Source organism: Vulpes vulpes, unplaced genomic scaffold, assembly GCF_048418805.1.
Source record: "Vulpes vulpes isolate BD-2025 unplaced genomic scaffold, VulVul3 u000000690, whole genome shotgun sequence".
NCBI classification, from domain to species: domain Eukaryota; kingdom Metazoa; phylum Chordata; class Mammalia; order Carnivora; family Canidae; genus Vulpes; species Vulpes vulpes.
Window position 1 is genome coordinate 88,441 of NW_027325818.1, and position 25,812 is coordinate 114,252.

The following is a 25,812-nucleotide window of genomic DNA, read 5'->3' on the forward strand; positions in this document are numbered from 1 at the left end:
ATCTTGTCCTCTCCAGTACCAATGTCATGATCTTAGTCTAGGTAATCATCTCTCATTTGCATTCATGCAATAAATTTTTAAAAGATTTTATTTATTTATTCATGAGAGACCCAGAGAGCGAGGCAGAGACACAGAAGCTGCTCCCCTGCAGGGAGCCCCATACAGGACTTGATCCCAGGACCCCAGGATCATGCCCTGAGCCAAAGACAGATGCTCAACCACCGAGCCACTCAAGCATCCCAGTGCAATAAATTTTTAGGTAGTCTCCCTTTCTTCAGTATAGGCCCACTATTATCGATCAGTTTATTCTTTACTCATCAACATGAATATGGTCTTTTTAAGGTACAGATATGGATATATTAATCCCCTGATTACAACTGCAAAGGTTTCCATTGCCAAATTCCTCCACATGATTTTTAAAGCCCTTTATGATCTGGTTCCTGACCCTGTCTCCATTGTCATTTTTTACGATGGCCCCTTCACACTCCATGCTCCTGCTGTAAAGAACGTTCTATAGTTCCTAGATCTGCCTTATTCCATGTTGCCCTTGAGCCATTGTCTAAGCTGTTTCTTCCATCTGGAACAACTCCCTTTTACCTTCACCTTTGCCAGATTAATTTCTACTCAGGCTTCTAGCAGAACTCATTGTCAGTGTCATTGTCTCCAGGAATCGTGTCCATCTCTGTACCCATAGCTAGCATTTGGCAGTGCCTAGTATATAGGTGGAATTTTCTACCTTGCCATCAACTTGTCTTCTATGTCACTCACTCGTTCTTCTACCTCATTACCCTTGTCGTTAGGACCTCCAGTTTAGATTGCATCTCATTTAATTGATTTTTAATCTCTGCCTGATTAGATCTAAATTCTGAAGTCATGAAGTCTCTTGAATCCTTTATGCTTTTTTCTAGAGCCACCAGTAGCTTTATAATTGTGCTTCTGAATTGGCTTTCTGACATTGAATTGTAATCCAAATTTTGTAACTCTGTGGGAGAGAGGACTGTTTCTGATTCTTTCTTTTGAGGTGAGTTTTTCCTTCTAGTCATTTTTCTCAGTGCAGAGTGGCCAAAAACAAGTTGTACTGGAAAAAGGAGAAAAAGAGAGAAGAGAAAAAAGAAAAAAGAAAAAAAAAGAAGAAAAAAAGAAAAAAAGGGGGGAGCAAACAGAAAACAAAAAACAAGGGGGAGTATCGTCTGATTCTATATACTGTAAATCCCTCGACTTTCCCTGGAACTTTCCAGTGCTGCTTGGTCAATAACTTGTTTTTCCCCTGTTCTTCTAGCTGGTCTTCTAGGAGAGGGACCTGCTGTGCTGATTCTCAGGTGTGTGCACCTGAGGGAGCTGCTCAGCCCCCTGCCTGGTTCACAGCTCAGTGGGAGTTGTTTATCTTGTGAGGCCCCAGGAGGAACAACAGTGGCAGCGGCCTCCTATCCAGCCCTGGAGTCCGCTCCTGCAGTAACTACCACAGCTCCCAGTCTGCAGGGGCCTGGATCCTCCGGGGGCGGGGGCCGCCAATCTGCATAGCTCGGGCTGCCCAGTGGCAGGAGCGTTCTTGCTGTCCTGTGTCCTCCGGGCCTCTGCCTGTCTCTGGGGGAGCGCCGGATCTTGGGCTGTGTCCCCCAGCACCCTGGGCTCCCGGCCTTGCGCCACTGGAATCATGCTCCTGGGCCTTGCAGCCCCCTCCGCGCGGAGCCACCACCTGAACCGCCCCCAGAGCTGCTCCTGCCCCGCCGGGCGCGCACTGCAGCCCTTTAGGGAGCTCGGCTGCGGTGTGTGGCGCACTCTCTCCCCGGGCGCAGGTCCTCTGTTAGTGCCCCTGGAAGCCTGAGGGCATCCCCGCCCCTCCTGGGGTCCTGCCTGAGCTCCCTGCAAGTGCCTTTCCATTCAGGAAGATTGGCTTCTCCAGGACGGGACTTTCCTGTCCTGGCGGTCCTCGCCCCGCGGCCTTAGCCCGGCTCCTCACGAGGCCCCTCCCCCTTGGATGCTTCTTTATTTCTTTATTTTTTTTCCTTCTTCCTACCTTGATAGGAAACTCTTCTCACTGTAGCATTCCAGCTGTACTCTCTTTAAATCTCAGACCGAATTCGTAGGTTTTCAGGATGATTTGAAAGTTGTCTAGGTAATTTGGTGGGTACAGGTGACTTGGGGACCCTACTCTTCCGCCATCTTGCCCCCTCCCCTAGGTGGAATTTTCTAAATATTTTATAAAACATAAAGTAAAAAAAAAACAAAAACAAAAAAAAACTCAGCTGTTGAGGTTGAAAGTGTTCCTAGCGCCCCAGAGTGTTGTTCATTTGCCTCTCTTTCAGTCCTCTCTACTCCTGCTACCAACTGCATTGCCTTTTGCAGATCCCTGAAGCTCAGTAGAATGCAGTTTGGAAATCATTACCCAAGGATAAAATACAAAATACTTAAAGTGACATATATGCCCTCCATAAAGATCTAGCCTCTGTCTGCCTTTCCACTTTTTTTTTAACCACTGTGCAAACTATTTTATGCTACAGCAATATTGAAATGTATGTAGTTCCTCATCTCCCCACCACACACATTCTTTTTTCATTTTCGTGTTTTATGATCATTGTGTACCTTGAACCTAAAATGGATTTCCCCATTCCTATTGACTTCTTTCTCCTGGATAACATTTATTCTTTCAAATTCAGCTTAGACATCAATTCTGTCAGAAAGCCTTTTCTGAAACTGCTCTCTACCTATCTCAGACTTGAGATGGGTATCTATCTCAGTGTATGCCTGTGCCACATCCAAAGTGAAAGCTCTCAGAAAGCAGGTGAAGACCTGTGCCTTGACCCTGCAGAGCCCACTCCAGTGCCCGCAACCAGCAGGTACCAGGAAATGTGTTCAGTTTCCTTCAAGTCCAGTGTTTTAGCAGCATCTTCAAATCTTTTTCTTTGTCCCTCTGTTTCTGCAGTCACATCGCCCTGTGCGATAAAACCCCTCCTTCTTTCATATAAAGACACCTGGCATTATATACAGTGCCCACTGAGATAACCCAGGATAATCTCCCCATCTGAAGATCCTTAATCATAAATCCATGATAATCTCCCCATCTGAAGATCCATACTTCAATCAGATCTGCAAAATCTCTTTTTCCCTGTAAAAAAAAAAAAAAAAAAAAAAAAGAAGAAGCTCTTTGGAGCTTACAATGTTTTGTGCATATCTCTAGTTACGTAGCAGCTTATTTTATAATCAGCTTGTGTGTGTCACTTCCATTACACCGTAAGCTCTTCAAGAGAAAGACTAACTTACCCATCTCTTTATCCCTAGTGCCTAGCATAGTACTTCATCCATTTAAGTGCTTAGTAAATGTTAAGTGTTTGTTAATGAATGGATGGATGACCACATGTGTTTTCCTGGACTTTCCTTAGCCCACTACCATTCTTCCTTTGTACATTTTTTCCTGGAGAATATTTGTCATTTTCATGTTTCCAGTATAATTAATCAAGATTGTGTTATGTCCAGAGGGCCCTGTGATCATCAAATCCTGCATATTCTAATGCAGACTACAGCAACACAATACTATAAGGTTCCCAAGATAGGCACACATCACACACACACACACACACACACACACACAGAGAGAGAGAGAGAAAGAGAGAGAGAGAGAGAGAGAGAGAGAGAGAAAATATTGGTAAACTTGAATGAACCAAATGGTACCTTCATTTTCACATAAACCCAATTCAACACACCTACCAGCATTGGAGAAACAGAATCAGGGCACATGTTTGCCTTCAGTGCTTAGTGTCAAAGCCAACTGAGGCCCCACTCAGATTATTAGCCCCAGCCAGGTATCTGTCCCTTAGAGGGAAAGTAAACACAAAAGTCAGGGAGCTAAAAAAAAAAAAAAAAGTCAGGGAGCTGACTGGCCTCCTCCCTTGTAAGTATGATAAGCATGTTAGAGACACGAATATAACAGGAATAAAAGGGAGCTGTCCAGGCTTGGTAGGCTCAGAGTCTGGAGAAGTGGTATCCCTACCCACCTGCCAAGCCCAAAACAACTACACACAGTTTCAACTATGGCATCTCAATTCTTTATTCTCAATTTACCTTGTCTTCTACCATTCTCTGACTACAGAGTAATTCTTATTATTTGGGTGTTCTTTACTACCCTCAAAATCCTATCTGGTCTTAAGGATATGAAAGAGCCTTGGAGAATCAACTTTTACCAAAGCTGTAACACACCTCATGTTGGATTTTTCCCCTATTTAAACATTGAATCTCAGATATAGAGTGTGGCATTCTCTAGGAGCACATATGTACTTAGCCAAAAAAGCAAAATCTAATATTGTAGTCATGAAGCCCTTTTTCCTTTTCCATTTAGGTAATAATATTATATACCTAGTATGATATTTGTTTCATCAAAGTTCCTCAATAACTGTTAATTTCCTCTCATTTTCTTTCTCTTCCCTTCAAAAGAAATTATATGGCTTGAGAGATCTTTAGGTTTCTATTGAAATAAAAGTTTCTGTTGACCTCATCTTTTTTCCTTCCTATAGTTTCCATTCTAGCCGAGACAGAAGAAATCAAGGCCATTTTGAAAGACAAGGGAATCGATGTGGAGACCATTGCTGAAGTATACCCTATCAGAGTACAACCAGCCTGTATTCTCAGCCACATTTATTCCAGCCTAGGTAAGGAGATTGGCCTTAATAATCAGTCATTATAATCATCAAAGCATTATTCCATACAGGCTGTTTTTTTTTTCTTTTTATTTTGTACTGCTTTGTTAAACTGGATCTGAGAAGGAATTTAGAGTCTCTGGAACCTAAGTTCCTAACCCAATATATCCTGAGCAGGTTTGGTAATTTTAGATGCATTTATGAGCTCTGGCATATAGGCCATGACTGTTAGCAAACTATTGTTTCTTCATTCCAAGCACATGCTTAACTAACATGATCTCCCCTTTCTTGAGACTATATTTCCATTTTGAATACATGCTAATTTTATGTAAAGTAATAACCAATGAACATTTTTAAGGTCTTTTACACCTTGTCATGTAATGAATTCGTTGACAATATTAGAAAATTCCACTTCATCTAATACTTATTTTAATTAATACTCAATTTTTAACATATTAAACTTAATGATAGACTAAGCAGATTACTACAAATTACAAGTTTACACAATTTATTACAAATTTTATATTAAACAAATTGCTACACTGTTAACTTAAAAAAAAGGATCTTCAAATCCCCAAAGTACCCTTGTGGAAGACTGAATAACGGCCCCCAAAGGTATCTAGGTCCTAATTCCTGGAACCTGTGAATATTAACTTATATAGCAAAAGAGACTTTGCAGGTATGATTAATTTAAGGAGCTTGAGAGGTGGAGAATTATCCTGGATTTTCCAAGTGGACTTTAAATGTAATCACAAGTATCCTTTTAAAAGAAAGGCAGAGGGGATTCAGACTATAGAAGGTAAGATGTGTGACAACAGAAACAAGAGATTGGAGTGATGCAGCTATGAGCCAAAGATTTCCAAGGAATGCCCACAGCCCCTAGAAGTTAGAATTGGTAAGGAACAGATTCTCTCCTGGAAATTTCCAGAAGAAAACAACCCTGTTGATGCCTTGATTTTGTTTTTAGTCCTGAAAGCCTTATTTTGAGCTTCTGACCTCTAGAAATGTAAAAGAATAAGTATGTGTTGTCTTAAGCCACCTAACCTGTGGTAATTTCTTAACAGCAGAAGCAGGAAAGTAATACAGATTTTGATATTGGGACGTGTGGTGGTGCTGTAACAAATATCTAAAAAATGTGGAAGTGGCTTTGGAATCAGGTAATGGATAGAGGCTGGAAGAATTTTGAGTCACACGATAGAAAAAGCCTATATTGCCTTAAACAAGCTGTTGGTAGATATAAGGATGCTAAAGGCATTGCCAGTGAAGGCTCAGAAAGAAATGAGGAACATGTAATTGCAAACTTGAAGAAAAGGATCTTTGCTGTATAGTGACAAAAAGATTGCTAGCTGAATTGTGTCCTGTGTTATGTGGAAAACATAACTATAAATTATGAACCTGGATATTTAACTAAGGAGATTTTCAGGCAAAGTGTTGAAATCGTGGCCTGTTTTTTTTTTCTTGCTGCTTATAGTAAAAGAAAAGAGGAAAGAGATAATTGAGGGAAAAACAGTTAAGCAAAAAGGAGTCAGGACTTGATGAAATTCTCAGATTGGCAAAGATGATAAAATTTGGAAATTTGCTGTCAGAAAAGAAATGCTCTGGAAAAAATTCAAGGTTATGGCTGGACAACCTTTTGCTAAGGTTGACTAGAAAAACCAAAAGATCAGTGTATTCATTCATACAGTGGGCTCTTTGAAGAGATAAGGCTGTGACTTATGGATTCCCTCAACCATATTAGCAGAATCTAGGAATAGAGATGTGATTATCCCAGGAAAGATCTTGGAGAGGACCCTCTTGTCTAATGGCATGGACCCCCATGACATATATGTAATACCCACAAAGTTTTCAAGAATGTTATATATGCATAAACACTGACAAACTGTACTGAAAGGGACAGAACGGGGACAAAATTAAAGAAAGATATTGGACTCTCAAAATTGTATAGCCAGGAAGCAGGCTGATAAAGCTACTAAGCTATAAACAAGTGCTACTCTTCAAGAAAAAGGAAGGATGACTTCAAGGGAGGTGCCTTGGGCCCAGAGGGCAGAGCTTCAAACCACAGAGAATTACTACTATGCCTTGAAACCTAATTGAGTAATCCCAGTTGGATTTAAAACTGTCTGGGGAGGGATCCCTGGGTGGCGCAGCGGTTTGGCGCCTGTCTTTGGCCCAGGGCGCGATCCTGGAGACCCGGGATCGAATCCCACGTCGGGCTCCCGGTGCATGGAGCCTGCTTCTCCCTCTGCCTGTGTCTCTGCCTCTCTCTCTCTCTCTGTGTGACTATCATAAATAAATAAAATTTAAAAAATAAAAAATAAATAAATAAAATAAAACTGTCTGGGGCTGCTGACTCCTTCCTTCCATTTTCTCCCTTTTGGAATGAGAATGTCTATAATTTATATTCTATGCTTGTATTTTTAGAGAACATAACTTGTTTTCTAGTTTCAAAGGTCCACAGATGGAGAGGAATTTTGCCTCATACCCATATCCTCACCCATACTTGATTTAGCTGATGAGATTTGGGGCTTTATAAATAATGATATTCAGAAGAGATTTTGGACTTCAGTTGATGCTGTAATGTGTTGAGAGTTTGCAAAATGTTGGGATGAGATGAATGCACTTTGTAAGTGGGAGGCAGGTGAATCTCTAGGGGCCATAGGAGGGACTGTGGAAGGATGAAAAATGCTCCCCAAAGGTATCCAGGCTCTAATCCCTGGAACCTATGAATGCTACCATATAGCAAAAAGGGAATTTACAGGTGATTAAATTAAAGAGATTGAGATGGGAGGGTTAGTCCAGATTATCCAGGTGGACCCTAAATGTAATCAGAAGTGCCCTATTTATAAGAGGGAGCCAAAGGGAGATCTGCCTATAGAATTAGGAGATATGAGGTCAGAAGCAAGAGATAGAAGTGATAAAGCTACTAGCCTTATCCTCTAGAAGTTGGAAGGGGCAAGGAACAAATTCTCTCCTGGGTCCTCCAGAAGGAACCAGCCCTGCTGACATTTTGATTTTTTTTTTACCTTTTAATACCCATAAAAGGTATTAAAGTATTTTGGACCTCTGATGACTTTCAGAGCTATAAGAGTTTAAATGTGTGCTATTTTAAGCCACTGAGTTTGTCGTAATTTGTTATAGCACCAGCTAGAAATTAATACAATCTTAAATCAAGCCAGAAAAGGACAAATTTATAAAGATTATATCCTAGATAATAGATTGTCACTTATAAATCCAAAGCCTACTTTGTGTGTATGTGTATATATGTGTGTATGTGTGTGTACTTTCTTTATACATATGTATGTGTGTATATACTTTTCTTCTTCACCAAGAATGGTCAGTGAGTAATTACAGCCAAGCCAAGTCTTGTCCAGCTCAAAACCAGTCTCCTTTCCTTTTTACTAACACCTATTTTAGATACTCAGCTTCTACAGCAGTTATGTAGGTCTTAATTGAGTTGGAATCAACTAAGGAGGAGATGACCAACAGTCAGAGATGACTTTATCTGTCTCTCCTAAGCACTCATGTTTTATGCCAATAGGGCCTTAACTCCTCGTTAATATTATATCTGACTTTAGGAATATGCAGATTTCCCCCTTCTTCCATCCTAGCTATAATGTACAAAATTCCTTTTCTTTTTAATTCAAGTGCAAAGTTGAAATTTTCTAAAACTTTACCTTAAAAAATGGGAAACTAAAATATACATACATAGAAATTAACAAATTAATTGAATATAGATCTCAGACCCTAATTTCTGAAATCTAGCCACAGCTTAATTTGACTATTACAAAACACTGAACCCCTAGTTCCCTTCCCTTACTCAACTCTATCCAAGATAAATTCCAAGTCAAGACCCTGAAACTTCTGAGATTAATTTGGGTTGATTCTTTACAAGGTGGAATGGGTATCTTAGTCCTTCCCAGACTTTGCTTCCTGTTTTTTATTTTCTTGGCCATTCCCACTAGCCTCAGACTATAATGTGCTCCTACTTTCCAAATACCAGTCCACTAAATCTGTTGACATAAGGAAGATATTTCTCTATCTAGTCCAAATCTTATTTCAGGAACAGTATAGTTGACCTTCTTTGCCCCTCTTAGAAGTCTTTATGGTTTGGAGTTCATGCAAGTGCTATTGGTGCCTTTGACCTGATTCTCTCTGATTCTCACTCAGAAGATGATAAGTTTATTTTACCCTTTGCTTTTTCACACTTATTCTAAATTTAGTGTAATCTTACTAGGATATAGGTAACTTCCAAGCTCTGGGCTGTCATTCTTGGAATCTACCTGCATCACATCACATCTTTCCAACAAATTGAAGCAAACACCTTACTGATCACTTTTTCAAAGTGTGCACTTTGAGGCACTGGGAAGTTATTATTTCCCAGTCAAAGGAAATGAAGACAGATGGTCTTGAATTTAATGAGTAATTAACCATTACAGGGACTCCAGTAACAACGTGCCTTTACTTTCCAAATATGTTCCTTCATTTGCTTCATTCATTTATTCTTTCATAAGAATCTGTTGCTCACTTATTATGCATCAGGCACTGGGCTAGATTCTGTGGGTGACATAGACATGTAACCAGCTAATTATAATACAATCTTATAAATGCTATAGTAATGGTGTTATATACAAAGCACAGGAGAAAGAAGATAGATTTGTCTGGAAGTCACAAAAGGAATGATTTGATAACTTATCAAATGAGTGAATCTTCAAAATCTTATCATAGCAACAATTTCACAATTACAAAATTGCTTTAAGCATACATCAAAGTGAAAACTGTAATACCACCAAAAAAAGAAAAGGGAGAGAGAGAGAGATTTCTTCACCAGGCCTGTTCATGTATATATGCTAACTAAATGGGAATGTCTGCCTCGCCTCAAATACTTCAGTTCCATATCTTTATTAAATTTTTTTTAAACGATGAGATTGATTGGGGCATGTAGGTGGCTCAGTCAGTTAAGTGTCCAGCTCTTGTTTCAACTCAGGTCATAATCTCATGGTTGTGGGATGGAGCCCCATCAGGCTATGTGGTCACTGGGGAATCAGCTTCTCTCCATCTCCCTCTCTCTTTGCTCCTCCCCCCTGCTCACCCATGCTCACTCACTCCCTCTCTCAAATAAATAAATAAATAAATAAATAAATCTATCCTTTTTTTAAAGTATGAGATTAATCAACTTTAGGAACATAACTTCACAAATATTCAACTTAAATCTATATAATTCTAATTTTTCTAATGTTACTGCACTTAGATACATTTATAGTTACAGTGTGTGCATATTGTGTTTTTTCACTTATTCTTTTTGTGTATTTTTACGTTTTGAAGGACCTATGTATTATTCCATCAAATTAAACTAATTGTTCCCTAGTTATTAGATACTTGAATTGTTTCCAAAGCCCTTATCATTCTACGAATGCCTTGTATAGGCTTTCAAATATATACTCCTGTTTCTTTGGAGTATATTCTCAGAAAAGGGATTCTGGATAAAAGAAGATGGACAGCTTTGTAGTTCTTGTTTTATGTTGCCATATTATTCTTTAGAAAGACCAACCAATTTTTAGTGACATCAGTAAATATAAAATATATCTTTTTATTTTTACTACTTTACCAACATTGAATTTTTATCACTTGTTTTTGTTAGATTAATAGTTTTGCTACACATGCTAATTTAATTGCCTTTCTTTAATTCTTGGTGAAGGTATACATTTCTTCATATCTGCTTTATTTTTTTGAAATTGTGTTTCCTATGGCTTGCATATCTGGCAGGATCTGCACATTTCCATATATATTTATCAATTCTTTAAGTATACCTTATGGTAAGCTTTTATCAATGACGTTTGTAATGTATATATTTTCTGTTCTGTAACTTTCTTTTAGATAATTATTTTCTTGCCTTTGTGCAAATTTTTGAACATCAAATACATCCACTTTATCATCTATATCTTTCATTTCTTCAGGAATTGTAAATTTGTCTCCTAGTTTCATTTGAATAGATGTGCTATGCTCATTCTCCTCAGTTTTCATAAATAGTAAGTTATGGTTACAAATTGATATATATATGTCAAATGCAGGGACCTGGAAAGTAGAGAAAAGTCACCTACAAATCTAATATTCATGGGAAGCCACTGTTTTTGTTTTGGAGTGTTTGCTTCCAATCACTTTTTTATTAAATAAATACACAGTTGTTTTTAGAAAAATGGTGTCAGAAAGAACAATCTTTGCTATTTGTACTTTGCAACATAATAATGTATGATGAACCCTATTATATTTTCTTAACCTCTTACAACACTATTTCAATATCTGTTAGCATGATTTCAATATTTTAGATGTATTGATGATAAATTGTTTTTGTAAATTAAGTAGACTTTTTTCCTATTTATTTTGTAAATTATTTATGTATATTCTTTTACCATTTTTCTACTGGAAAATTGTAAATTTCTTATTGCTTTAGACAAGATTTTTTATATATTAGGGATGCTAACACTTTGTCTTCCACAAGTTATTGCAATACTTTGCTATTTTATTATTTGCCTTTTAATTTTGTATTTTATTTTGATATATAAAGGTTTTACATTTTTACACAGTAAAATTGTCTTCTTTTTGTTTTCTTTGCTGCCATGCTTAGAAAGATAGATTCATCCCTAGGTCAAATATATTTTCACTGTATTTTCTTAGTCTTTTATAGTTACAATTTTACATTTATTTTTTTATTTCATTTATTTATTTATTTATTTTTATTTTATTTTAACAATTTTACATTTAACTCTTAGTCTAGAATTTTAATTTTAGTTTACCTTATGATGTAAGAATCATAACTTGCTTGCAAAATACTTAGCCGGTCTTTCCAGCACTATTGATTGAATACTTCATATAAAAACTATGTTGAAATGTCACCTTAATCATTTACTGTACATACATAGACTCACTAACACATGTATGTGTGTGTATGTTACTTTTTAGTGCTGTTGGTCACAGTTCCTCCTTTCTTAGCACTACACTTTTTTAAGTTGTCAAGCTTCAGCCTCTTTAATAATTGGGGAAATGTAAGACAAAACAAACAATGAGATAAAAGTTTTTCCCATTAGTTTTACAAAAGTTAAGATTGATAATATCCAGCGCTGGTGAATATGTGGAGAAATGAACACTCTCAGCACTCCTGGTAGTGTAAATCAGAGGCAATTTGGCATTACCTATAAAAAATTTTAATGCACATATCTTTGACTAACAACTTTACTTAGGAGAATCTATCCTATATAATACTCATACAAGTGCACAAGGATATATGTACAAAGCTGTTCATTACAACATAATTTGTAATAGCAAAATGAGAGAAGCAAACTAATATGTATAAACAAGAATGGCTGAATTGTGATAGGTTGTCACAGTTAAAAAGAATAAGGTAGACTTTCAGCTTCTAGCTGTGAAATGGTTTGTATCAGATTAATCTTCATACTAAGAACAACTACAATGGATATATTTTAAAAATAAAGGTAAATGAGAGCATTAGAAAATAATTAAGACAGCCAGACTTGAGAAGCCAAAACCCTGAAGAAAAGAGAACCTCAGAAAAGTAAGCACCATTCTTTATTCTCTGTGCAGTTTCCTTTAAGGCATTTGCTGATTCTTAAGCTGTGCTTGCATGGGATGAGAGGCCAAAAAACCAAGTACAAAATCTCACTATTAGGAAAACAAAAATTTTATTTCAGAACCTTTCTTTGTGGAAGAAGCTATAATAAACACTCCAGGCTTCCAGCAGAGTCCCTGAAGGGTGAGCTACATGCTAAAAGTAAAGGCAAGTCACAAATAGACCAGTTTCTCTGAAACACAAAGCCTAAAACACAATCTTCTCAATCACTGATAAGACTAAGATGATCTGCTGTGTATCTGCCTGCTAAAATAAACTAAATCACCTTTGGAAGAAAATAATATCATCCAGAGCCCCTCCAATGCTTTGTGCAATGTGTTCAACATTGAAAACATATAATAAGATATGCTAGGAAACCAAATAAATGAAGGCCAAAAGATAAAATACAACCAAAACAGATATACAGACTTCTAATTAACGTAGTATTGGAAGTTCTAGCCAGAACAAGTAGGCAAGAAAAAGAAATAAAAGGCATCCAAGTCAGAAAGGAATAAGTAAAAAATGTTTGCAGATTACATGGTCTTACATGGTCTTACGTAGAGAAAACCCTAAAGATTCTACTAAAAAAAAGTTAGAACAAATTCAGCAAAATTGCAGGATACAAAAGCAACACGCAAAAATCAATTGCATTTTTATACATTAACAATAAACAATCCAAAAGGAAAATTAAAAGAACAATTTCATTTACAATTATCAGAAAGAATAAAACATTTTGGAATAAATGTAACCAAGGAAGTGAAAGATTTGTACACTGAAAAGGATAAAATGTTTATGAAAGAAATTAAAGAAGACAGAAATAAATGGAAAGGCAGCCATGCTCGCGGATTAGAAGATGTCAGTACTATCCAAAATGATTGATGGATTCAATGCAATCCCTATCTAAAACCCATTGATATTTTTAGCAAAAATAAAAAAATTTCATTCATATGGAATCTCAAGGGACCCCAAAACAATCTTGAAAGAGAAACAAAGATTGAAAACTTATATTTACTGATTTTATAACTTACTACAAAGTGACAGTAAATGATACAGAAACTAAAAAAGAAAAAAAAATAGAACAGATTAACGAAACCAGAAGGTAGTTATTTGTAAAAATTAAGAGAGTTGATAAACCCCCAGCCAGACTTATTTAAAAAGAAAAGAGAAAGGACCCAAATAAATAAAATCATAAATGACAGAGGAGATATAACAGCCAACACCATGGGGATCCCTGGGTGGCTCAGAGGTTTAGCACCTGCCTTCGGCTCAGAGCATGATCCTGGGGTCCCAAGATCAAGTCCCACATTGGGCTCCCTGTGTGGGACCTGCTTCTCCCTCTGTCTCTGTCTGTCTGTCTCTCTCTCTCTCTCCCTCTCTCTCTCTTTCTCTATCATGAATAAATAAATAAAATCTTTAAAAAATAACAGCCAACACCACAGAAATATAATTATAATATTATGAGAAACTATATGCCAACCAACTGGACAACCTAGAAGAAATGAATAAATGCCTAGAAACATACAAACTATGTTTGTAAACTGAAACCATTAGAAATAGAAAAGTTGAACAGACCTAACCAGCAAAGAAATTGAATCAGTAATCAAAAAGCTCCCAACAAACAAAAGTCCAGGACCAGATGGTTTTACAGACAAATTCTACCAAACATTAAAGAAGAGTTAATACCTATTCTTCTCAAACTATTCCAAAAAATAAAAGAGGAAGGAAAACTTCCAAATTCATTCTATGAGACCTGATTACCCTGGTACCATCACTAAATAAAGACACCACCAAAAAAGAGAACTATAGGCCAATATTAGTGATGAACATAGATGCAAAAATCCTCAACAAAATACTAGCAAACCCAATACAACAATATATTTTAAAAAATCATTCACCACAGTCAATTTGAGTTTATTCCTGGGTTGCAAGGCTGGTTCAATATTTGCAAATAAATCAGTGTGATACATCACTTCGAAATAGAAAGGATAGGGGTGCCTGGGTGGCTCAGTAGGTTAAGTGTCTGACTCTTGATTTCAGCTCAGATCATGATCTCAGGGTTGTGGGGTTGAGCCCTGCATCAGGCTCCATACCGGGCTTGGAGCCTGCTTAAGATTCTTTCTGTCCCTCTCCCTCTGCCCCTCCCTACCCTCTCTTCCTCTCTTAAAAAAAGAAAAAGAAAGAAAGAAAGAAGAAGAAAGAAAGAAAGAAAGAAAGAAAGAAAGAAAGAAAGAAAGAAAGAAAGAAAGAAAGGAAGAAAGGAAGGAAGGAAGGAAGGATAAGAACCACATGGTCATTCCATATATGCAGAAAAAGCATTTGACCAAGTATAACATCCATTCATGATAAAAACCCCCAACAAAGTAGATTTAGATGGAATATACCTCAACATCATAAAAGCCATATATGAAAAATCATTGATGATATCATCCTAAATGGGGAAGCACAAAGCTTTTCCTCTACCATCAGGAAAAAAAAACAAGGATGTTCACCTACCCCTTTTCTTCAACATAGTACTGGAAGTCTCAGCCACACCAGTCAGACAACCAGAAGAAATAAAGGCATCCAAATCTGCAAGGAAGAAGTCAAACTGTCATTATTTGCAGATGACATACTATATATAGAAAATCCAAAAGATTCCACCAAAAATCTGCTACAACTGATAAGTGAATTCAGTCAAGTCACAGGATACAAAATCAGTGTACAGCACTCTGTTGCATTTGTATATACCAATTATGAAGAAGCAGAAAGAGAAATTAAAGAATCAATGTCATTTATAATTGTACCAAATACAATAAGATACCTAGGAAAACCTAAACAAAGATGTAAAAGACCTGTACTTTTTAAATTTTTTTTTAATTTTTATTTATTTATGATAGTCACACAGAGAGAGAGAGAGGCAGAGATACAGGCAGAGGGAGAAGCAGGCTCCATGCACCGGGAGCCTGACGTGGGATTCGATCCCGGGTCTCCAGGATCGCACCCTGGGCCAAAGGCAGGCGCCAAACCGCTGCACCACCCAGGATCCCTGTACTTTTTAAACTATAAAATACTGATGAAAGAAATGGCAGAGGACACAAACAAATGGAAAGACAGTCCATGCTCATGGATTAGAAGAAAAAATATTGTTAAAATGTTTGTATTTCCGAAAGTAATCTACACATTTCATGCAATCCCTATCAAAATATCAACAATATTTTTCAGAGTTAGAACAATCCTAAAATTTGTATGGAACCAGAAAAGACCCCAAATAGCCAAAACAATCTTGAAAAAGAAAACCATAGTGAGAGACATCACAATTCCGGATTTGAAGTTATATTACACAGGTGTATAATCAAAACATTATCATACTGGCAGGAAAAATAGACACATAGATCAGTAGAGCAGAATAGGAAACCCGGAAATGAACCCACAACTCTACAGCCAATTAATTTTTGACAAAGCAGGAAAGAATATCCAGTGGGAAAGACAATCTCTTCAGTAAATGTTGTTGGGAAAATTTGACAGCAACATGCCAAAGAATGAAACTGGACCACTTACAACAGACACAAAAATAAATTCAAAATGGATTAAAGACCTAAATGTGAAACCTGAAACCATAAAAATCCTAGAACACAAGTAGTAACTTATTTTTTTTCACATTTTTAAAGTAGGCTCCATGCCCAATGTGGGGATTGACCTCACTACCCTGAGATCAAAAGTCACATGCTCTACTATCTGAGCCAGCCAGGTGCCCCACAGAGTAGCTTTTTTGACATCAGCCTTAGCAACTTCTTTCTAGGTATGCCTGAGGCAAGGGAAACAAAACCAAAAATAAACATCGGAACTACATCAAAATAAAAAGCTTCTTCACAGCAAAGGAAACAATCAATGAAACTAAAAGGCAACCTACAGAATGGGAGAAGATATTTACAAATGACATATCTGATAAAGAGTTAGAATCCAAAATATATAAAGAATCTTATACAACTCAACACCTAAAGAACAAATAATCCAATTAAAAATGAGCAGAGGGCATAGACATTTCTCCAAACAAGACATCCAGATGGCCAACAGACATGAAAATATGCTCAAATCACTCATCATCAGGGAAATACAGACCAAAACTACAATGGAATACCACCTCACACCAGTCAGAATGGCTAAAATCAACAACATAGGAAACAACAGGTGTTGGCGAGGATGTAGAGAAGAGCAACCATCTTGCACTGTTGGTGGTAATGCAAACTGGCACAGCCACTCTGGAAAACAGTATGGAGTTTTCACAAAATGTTAAACATAGAACTACCCTGCAATCCAGCAATTACACTATTAGGTATTTACCCAAAAAATACAAAAATACTAGTTGAAAGGGATACATGTACCCCAATGTTTATAGCAGCATTATCTACAACTGCCAATTTATGGAAATAGCTGAAGTGTCCATAGACTGATGAATGGATAAAGAGGATGTGGTGTGTGTGTGTGTGTGTGTGTGTGTGTGTGTGTGTGTGTAATGAAATATTACTCATTCATAAAAATGTGTGAAATCTTCCCATTTGCAACAACATGGATGGAGCTAGAGTGCTATGTTTCATGCAATAAGTCAGTCAGAGAAAGACAAATACCATATGTTTTCACTCATATGTGGAATTTAAGAAACAAAACAAATGAGCAGTGCAAAACAAAGAGAAATAAACAGACTCTTAAGTATAGAGAACAAACTGATGGTTATCAGAGGGGAGGTGGGTGGAGGGATAGGCTAAATAGGTGATGAGAATTAAGGAGTAGACTTGTCAAAATGAGCACACTGGGTTATTTATGGAATTTTGAGTTATTATATTATACACCCGAAACTAATATAACTATGTTAGGGAACTGGAATTAAAATACAACTTTTTAAAAATGCAAATAAAGAATGAAAAAATGTAAGATTTAAACCCAAACATTCAGTAATTGTGTTAAATGTAGATGGACTAAATGTTTCAGTTAAAAGATAGAGATTTGTCAGATTAGATTATAAGGTAAAACCCAACTTTATGCTGCATGAGAGTCTCACCTGAAGTATAAGGATGCAGGTTGAAAATAAAACAATATTCCATGCAAATGGTAAACAATTTGAAGCTGATGTAACTATGTTATAATCAAGATATACTAAATGCAAGAAATATTAGTAGAAACAATGAAAAACATTTTATGGTAATAAAGCAATTGAACAGGCAGCTATCCCAATCTTTAATTTTTATTTCCGTAATAGCATAGATTCAAAATATACATAGCCCCCCAAAAAAGAGCAAAACTAAAAGAAAAATAGATAAATCTAAATCATAGTGAAAGATTTTAACACATTCCTGTCAGTAACTGATAGAAGTAGACAAAACCATCAATGAAATTAACAAACTTCACCTAATTGGTAAATATCGAATACTATACCAACAACTGCACAATACATATTCAAGAACAAATTGAATATTTATCAGAACAGACCATATGTCATGCCACAATTTAAGTTTCAACAAATTTCAAGGAATTGAAATCAAATAGTGTGATTGAAATCAGTGTGGTCTCTGGCCACATTAGAATTAAGCCAGAAATAACTTTTTAAAAGATAGATAGGAAATCCCCAGTGATTTAGAAATTAAGCATTGTACTTACAAATAACCCATGGATTAAAGGAGAAATGAGAAGATGGAGAATTAGAGAATATTTTCAACTAAATTATGCATGAGTGGTTTAACATTTGAAAATAAAACAGTATGGGATAGATACCTGGGTGGCTCAGCGGTTGAGTGCCTGCCTTTGGCCCAGGGCGTGATCCTGGAGTCCTGGGATCAAGTCACACATTGGGCTCCCTGTGTGGAGCCTGCTTCTTTCTCTGCTTCTCTCTCTGCCTATATCTCTCTCTCTCTCTGTCTCTCATGAATAAATAAATAAAATCTTTTAAAAAATCAAACAGTATATTCCAACACAAAGAGAATAATGGAGAAAAAACATGAGCATTTCAATAGATGCATATAATTTGACAGGCACTGAGGAGGGCACTTGACAGGATGAGCACTGGGTGTTGTACTATATGTTGGCAAATCGAACTTCAATTTTAAAAATTTGATAAATTTTAATAACCATTCATATAAAAATATTATAGGAGTCAAAGGAAACTTCCTCAAATGTTATATAATAAAGGATATCTTCTTAAAACCTAACATCAGACTTGGTGGTAAAGTATTAAAAGTTTCCTCACCCTAGTCCCCCTCAGATTAGGAATAAGATGTCTGAGATGCCCACCACCACCACTTCCTTTTGGCATTGTACTGGTGCTTATAGCCAGTGGAGCAAGGCATGAAAAAGAAATAAAAGTTATTAGGATTGGAAAAGAAGGAAAGCTGTCATTACCTACAGATCACATGATTATATAAGTAGAAAACCCAAAGTAATATATAGAGAAGCTATTAGAATTTATAAGTGGGGGCACCTGGGTGGCTCAGTCAGTTAAGCATCTGCCTTGGGCTCAGGTCATGATCCCAAGTTCCTAAGATCAAGCCCCACACTGGGCTCCTTGCTCAGCAGGGAGACTGCTTCTCCCTCTCCCTCTGCCTGTCACTCTCCCTGCTTGTGCTTTCTCTGTGTCAAATAAATAAAATATTTTTAAAAAAGAATTTATAACTGAATTAATAAGTTTGCTAGATGCAAGATCAATTCACAAAAAATTAATTGTATTTATATTAGCAACATTCAATTAGAAAATATTTTAAATTATATCATTGATGATATTATCTATGAACATCAAAACAAAACAAAATATGTAAAAACTAAAACAAAAAATATGTTAAAACAAAATATGCAATAATGCTGGGACATGGGGTGCAAAGCCTAAAATATTTACTATCTATCCCTTTACAGAAAATGTTTACCAGCCCTGGGTTAGAAAAGTCAATCTTTTAAAGATGTCAGTTTTTGGAACGCCTGGGGGGCTCAGTGGTTGATTGTCTGCCTTTGGTTCAGGGCATGATCCCAGGGTCCCAGGATCGAGTTCTACATCAGGCTCCCCACAGGAAGCCTGCTTCTCCCTCTGCCTATGTCTCTGCCTTTCTCTGTCTCTTGTGAATAAATAAAATCTTTAAACAAAATAAAGATGCCTGTTTTCTATAGTTGCAGTAATTCTATTTAAATTCTCAGCAAGCTGTGCGTGTGCATGGATGTAAGATAAGAGATGATTTTCAAATGTACAGGGAAATGCAAAGGTCTGAAAATAACCAATAAAATCTTAATGAACAAAAATTAAGTTTCGGGACTTTTACTCTGTTTTTAAGATTTATTATTGTTCTACAATTTATATGGCAGAAATATAGACAACTAGATTAATGGAACTATGCCAGAATAGAGTTCAGAAATAGACCCACATGATTTATGGCATGCTGCCATATCCGTGCAGTGGGGAATAGATCATCTTTTCAATAAGTGATGCCTAGTACATTGTATATCATCTGTGAAAAAAATAAAAGGACCTCGACCCTACCTCACACCATATGGATTGTATGCCCAAATATGAAAGGTGAAATAGTAAAATTTATAGAAGGTATAGTAGGAAATCATTTTGGCAATCTTGGGGATAGGCAAGGGTTTTTTAATCACGACATGGAAGGCACTAAACTTAAAGAAAGATATTGACGGGGATCCCTGGATGGCTCAGCAGTTTAGCGCCTGCCTTTGGCCCAGGGTGTGATCCCAGAGTCCTGGGATCGAGTCCTGCGTCAGGCTCCCTGCATGGATCCTGCTTCTCCCTCTGCCTGTGTCTCTGCCTCTCTCTCTCTCTCTCTCTCTCTCTCTCTCTCTCTCTCTCTCTCATGAATAAATAAAATCTTTTTAAAAAAGAAAGATATTGACATTAAGAACTTCTAGTCATCAAAAGAAACCTCCAAGAATAAGAAGGCAAGCCACATAATAGGAGAACATATTTGCAATTCATATAGCTGACAAAAGACTCAAATACAGAACTTATGAAGGACTCCTATAAAGGGAAGATAACTCAATATGAAAATGGAGTTATTTCACAAAAGTAGATGGCCACTAAACATATGAAGAGGTGTTTCATTATTCATTATTTCACCAAGAAAGTACAAGTTAAAGCCACAGTAAAACACTTCTACACACCTCTTAGAGTGGCTAAAATTAACAATTGATCATACCACAACAAAGATGTGGAACAAATGGAACTTGTATACACTGCTAGTGGAAATGTAAGTTGGTACAACTACTTTGTAAAACTACTAGACAGTATTTGCTGAAATTGGACATTCACATACCCTGTGACCTATCATTTCTGCTACTAGGTATATACTCAGCAGAAATATATATATATATATATATATATATATATATATATATATATATTCTAAAAGACATGGACAATGTGCAAAAAAGAGTTAACATGACAGGCTTGAAACAACATCCTTAGAAAGGCCTGCTTGCAAGGTTGGCCCTTGGCTGGCATCTGAAGACTTGGATTTGGGGAAGCTTTCCACCATCTTCCTAATGATAAGTATACTTTACTATATCTTAATTGTACAAACAATATAGCTTGTGCTGAACACCTGCTTTCCTTCTGAAAGTCTGGAGTTTGAGTACCTATTAGGAAAAGGGTGCCTATATGAGCAGTCCCTTAATTAAAATGTTGGGTACCAATTCATGAGCTGATAAGCAGCATTTCACACGTGCTGTCACAATTTGATGCTGGAGGAATTAATCATGTTCCACATGATTCCACTAGGAGAGAGGACTCTTAGAAACTTGTGCCTGTTTTGCTCTAGACTTCTCACCATGCACCTTTTTCCTTTGCTGATTTTGCTTTATATCCTTTTGCTGTAGTAAATCTTAGCCATAAGTATGATTCGAGTCCCCTGAGTCCTTCTTAGCGTATCACCAAACCTGAGGTAGTCTTCAGGACACCCAACACAGTGATGACAGTGGTGAGATTTTTCTAGAACGACCTTAATCCACTTAAATATGGCAAAAGCATTGTTTGAGAAAAGGAAGGTAGAGGATGACAAGCCTGTGGTACCTGGGTGGCTGTGGATTTATCCATGATACAAAACAGCAGCTGAACTACTTTCAGTTGTGAGAGGTAAAAGTTATCTATGGAATTTGAAAATGGTAGATCCAACTCCAGGAGAGTTGGCTTGGTGGATCATCTGGCTAATTTTGGCCGTGATGCTAAAGTGAGGGGTAGGGGAAGTCCATCTCATGCCTTTGGTTTTCCTTTTCTTCTCCAGGCTGGAGGAGAAAGGGCAAACATCCCCAAAAGTGATCCATGGATGGGACCAAATGTTTAAAAGTTCATGCCCCTTTTGTTCAAGTGGGAGTAAAAAAGGTTAAATCACTTTTCTGAGTTGGAGCAGTTTTATAAATCAAAGAGAAAAAATTCTCTGGCTGCTGCTACATCAGCTTCCCACCCCCACCCCACATTACAACTGGGATCTCCCTGCAACTATAATGTTCCATAGGTAACATTACTAGAAGTTTGAACTTTCAATAAGGAGGAAAGGGAGAATTTTTAAAATGGTTTTGTTATTTGTGGCTTTTGCATCTGGAGATATGACAAAAATTGATGTAAAATGTTATATTCTTATAATCTAAAGCTAGAGGGACCATTCTGATCAGGGAAAGTTGCAAAACGGAAAAAAAGTCTTAGTGGAACACAACCACCTTACTCTTTGCTGCCAGTGGGCAGATCGAAATTAAAATTCTTTGAGTAATGGAAACAAGAACTAGTCTCCATAACTACTGATTTTACTATCATATTTTACCTGTTGGAGCTTCTAGAAAAATGAATACATGAAGAGACAATCTCCAGATGAAAATAAACTTCTTTGAGTTTAAAAAGTAGTTTTTGGGGATCCCTGGGTGGCGCAGCGGTTTGGCGCCTGCCTTTGGCCCAGGGCGCGATCCTGGAGACCCGGGATCGAATCCCACGTCGGGCTCCTGGTGCATGGAGCCTGCTCCTCTCTCTGCCTGTGTCTCTGCCTCTCTCTATATCTCTCTGTGACTATCATAAATAAATAAAAATTAAAAAAAATTAAAAAGTAGTTTTTGGTTGCCAGTAAGCTTTTATGAAACCAAATGTCTAACTCGTAGGGGGGCTGATCATTTTTTGTCCTGATGTGCATATTTTTGAGTGGTCAGTTTGGACTGAATGACACAATAAAGAGTTTAGGACAGTCTTGCTTATCACTTAGACTTGGACTTAGACCATGGCTGACTGGCCTTGCAGCATCCCAGCTTTGCAGCTGCCTAAGAAAAGCTGCTGTTTTGCCATCCTAATTTGGCATTCACAGATCCTAATTGCCTGGACCTGACTCTCAACTGAAACCCAGTATGGTTGGCTATAAGACTGTTCCCACCTCAGCACCAGATGTGCCGAACTGAAAGCAAGCACAGGCTAAACGAACTCTAAATGAACAAAATGAACTTTAAATGAACTCAGACTCAGATCATTGCAGATTTGGGTCACCCTCCCTGTGGGGCTCTAAATTTATTAAACCATCCTGCGTTCTGGCTGGACCATTTAGGACAGTTGCTGATGCCCACAGGAAAAGGTTTGTTCTCTGATTGGACCATCTGAAGTTGATCTACTAATTGGCTCTTTATGTATGATGCAAAAACTGATTGCATTCTTGTGATTTCTGCAAAAGCTACAAATTGGAGGCAGCACGTCACAGCAAATGTGACTCCTTCCCCACTCTTGGTAGATTGCTCTTGACCCCTTCTTGGTACCGTGCCACTGCTGTTAGTGTTTGTGTTTGGCTTTCCATATTAATTCCAGTTTACAAAAATAGACTGATAGCATCACTCCCCTCACCTTTCTCCTGATCCACAAACCTTAGTAACGCAATTTGCTTATTAAATGCAGCTGTCCCCAGAAAGAAAATGATCTTTTCTAGGCTGCTCACTGGATAAAGGAACAGAACAAAGGGAAGAGAGGTATGAAAACTCATTTCTAAAATATTTGAAAATTCAGGATTTCATTTTGACCAATTCCTGGACATGATATGTCTTTCTGGCTAAGCTGTATAAAAATGTTTACCTATGAAAATTCTCTTAAACCTCTTGCATGCAGTTCTTCCAGACAAAAGGTCTGGATGAGAGGAGATGATTGTAAAACTATCGTTGCTAAATGAGACAGCTCCCTTCAGGAGACACTCCTATTGGAACCATAGGATGAACTGAGGTTTTTTTTGGACTGGACTGGAAGCCCTAGGACAGGATGCCTGCAGTGGAAGACCCTATTGGAGATACTGTAAACCTAAACTGCCTGATTAATGTATGTTATACCTAACATTTTTGTCCAAGAGTACTTGTGTGCCCTCTAGAATTGTACTGTTCTATGAGTACTGACTATCGTGGCATTGCCTCAGCTTTGGAAGGCATTCAGGTCAGTTTCAATTTACTGGCCAGACTTGTGCCCTGCCTGGATTGATTGATCCCTCAAGCCAGATAAAAAAGGTTAATACAGAATCTTAAGGTGGAAGCTACCTGGCTGTTGAAGATACATATTTTTTATAGTAATGGTTCATTCTATCTGGCTAAATCTAGGGCCCCTGAGGGTATAACTGAGGATAATACTATAGGTTAGGCTTGCTTTGCTGCATCAGGGACCTACTGACAAAGACACCTTAGCTAACTGCATGCAAGTTTGGCCCTTGGATGACATCTGAAGACCTGGACTTGGGAAGGATTCCACCATCCTCTTAGGGATAAGAGTGGTTGGGACACCTGGGTGGCTCAGCGGTTGAGCGTCTGCCTTTGACTCAGGGAGTAATCCCGGAGTTCCGGGATCGAGTCCCGCATCAAGCTTCCTGCATGGAGCCTGCTCCTCCTTCTACCTGTGTGTCTGCGCCCCCCCCCCCTCATAAATCTATTTTTTTAAAAAAAGGATAAGAGTGGTTTAATGTGTGTCTAAACTGTACAGACAGCATGGCTTATGCTGAATACCTGCTTTCCTTTTGAGAATCTGGAGTTTGGGTATGTACTATGCAGAACTAGATCACGCTGGGGTGCCTGGTGGCTCAGTCTGTTAAGCGTCTGCCTTTGGTTCAGGTCATGATCCGAGAGCCCTATGTTAGGCTCCCTGCTCAGCTGGGAGTCTGCTTTTCCCTTTGCCCTCCCCCTGTTAACTCTCTCTCTCTCTCTCCCTCAAATAAATAAAAGCTGTATTTTTAAAAAATAAAATAAAAAATGGTTGGAATGGTAAATTGTATGTAATGTATATTTTACTACAATAAAAAAGAAACAAAATGGAAGGAGCAGTGGATAAGCCTGGTTGTGATATCATTCTAAGGTAAAATGTGTGCTTTCCAGAGTGGACTCTGGAATATGACCAAGGCATTGATAGTTCCCTGGTTCTGTTCCTAAAAGTGAAGCAGCACTAAAAATGTGCATATTTGATAAGTTTCATACTTAGGATAAAGCAGGGGCAAAAATAAAACCCCCAAGAAAAATGTGTTCCATCCAATTAAAAAAAAAAAAAAAAGCAGTACTAGTTCTCTCAGTACTAATGTGAAACGATATTCAATATATATTTTGGAGGAAAAGAGTTTGAGAAGCTCTTTGTGTATAGTGCTACCCTATCTTATACAATATATCGTGTGTTATAAAAGGGAAAAATGTGTGTGAATAAATGAACTATTTCCTCATGGTAAGAGATATTGATGTAATAACTGCCTTTTGAAAGAAAAAGAAATTCAACTACATGTAACACAGATATCAATTATCAGATAGATTCTAATTTCAGAATGCTAAACAATGAAAAAGAAGACATCTTATACTCAGGGAAATAAGGTGGATGTGTGTGTGTGTGTGTGTGTATACATATATACATTCACACATACATAATATTTAGACACATGAACAGATTCTATATAAATTTTCTCTAAAATTATGCCTTTTGTAGCTGTCTGATAGTTCATGCCGTCCCCTTAAGTTTTCAAAAATGTTCCTCTGCCAAGTAAATTTTGCTCTATGTATAAGATTCTACAAAATTTCCTATCAGACACAATAATATAAAAATTTTTGATTTGTTTAAATAAGATGTGTTGTCCATTGAATTAAAATGAGTCAGTACTATGCAATTGAAGGAGATCAAGATAAATTCATTTCAGTTTTTCAGTTTAGTATGCCATCTTTAAGTTGATGAGGTTTTGTTCAGCTTTATTGAAGCATAGTTTACATTAGTAAGTATGATAGTAGGGACGCCTGGGTGGCTCAGCAGTTGAGCGTCTGCCTTTGGCTCAGGGCATAATCCTGGGGCCTAAGATAGAGTCCTACATCAGGCTCCCTGCAGGGAGCCGGATCGCGCCCTGGGCCAAAGGCAGGCGCCAAACCACTGCGCCACCCAGGGATCCCAATAAATAAATCTTTTAAAAAATAAGTTTGATAGTCAAAGTAGCTTTTGCAGTTTTCATGGGATTTAAGGAAATTCAGCATATGAATATCACTAATAGAATTCTATCTTTTGTAGAACTATTAATTTTCGTGTGCATGCTTTTCTCTTATATGTAGACTATGTGACTTCTTTATAAGAGCATAAAA

The 25,812-nt window shown here is 37.5% G+C and overlaps 1 protein-coding gene across 19 annotated transcripts in view; it reads left to right on the plus strand.

Moving 5' to 3' along the window:
- The window catches only part of PHKA1 (phosphorylase kinase regulatory subunit alpha 1), a 157,629-nt gene that overhangs the window by 66,555 nt on the left and 65,262 nt on the right, over positions 1-25,812 (plus strand). For all 19 annotated transcript variants that reach the window (XR_011999375.1, XM_072746326.1, XM_072746331.1 and 16 more), the window contains one exon: positions 4,509-4,643. Coding sequence is in view for 18 of the 19 variants with exons in the window: in XM_072746326.1 (XP_072602427.1) it covers positions 4,509-4,643 (135 nt within the window). In the remaining variant the exon portion in view is untranslated. The remainder of the gene's footprint in view (positions 1-4,508; positions 4,644-25,812) is intronic.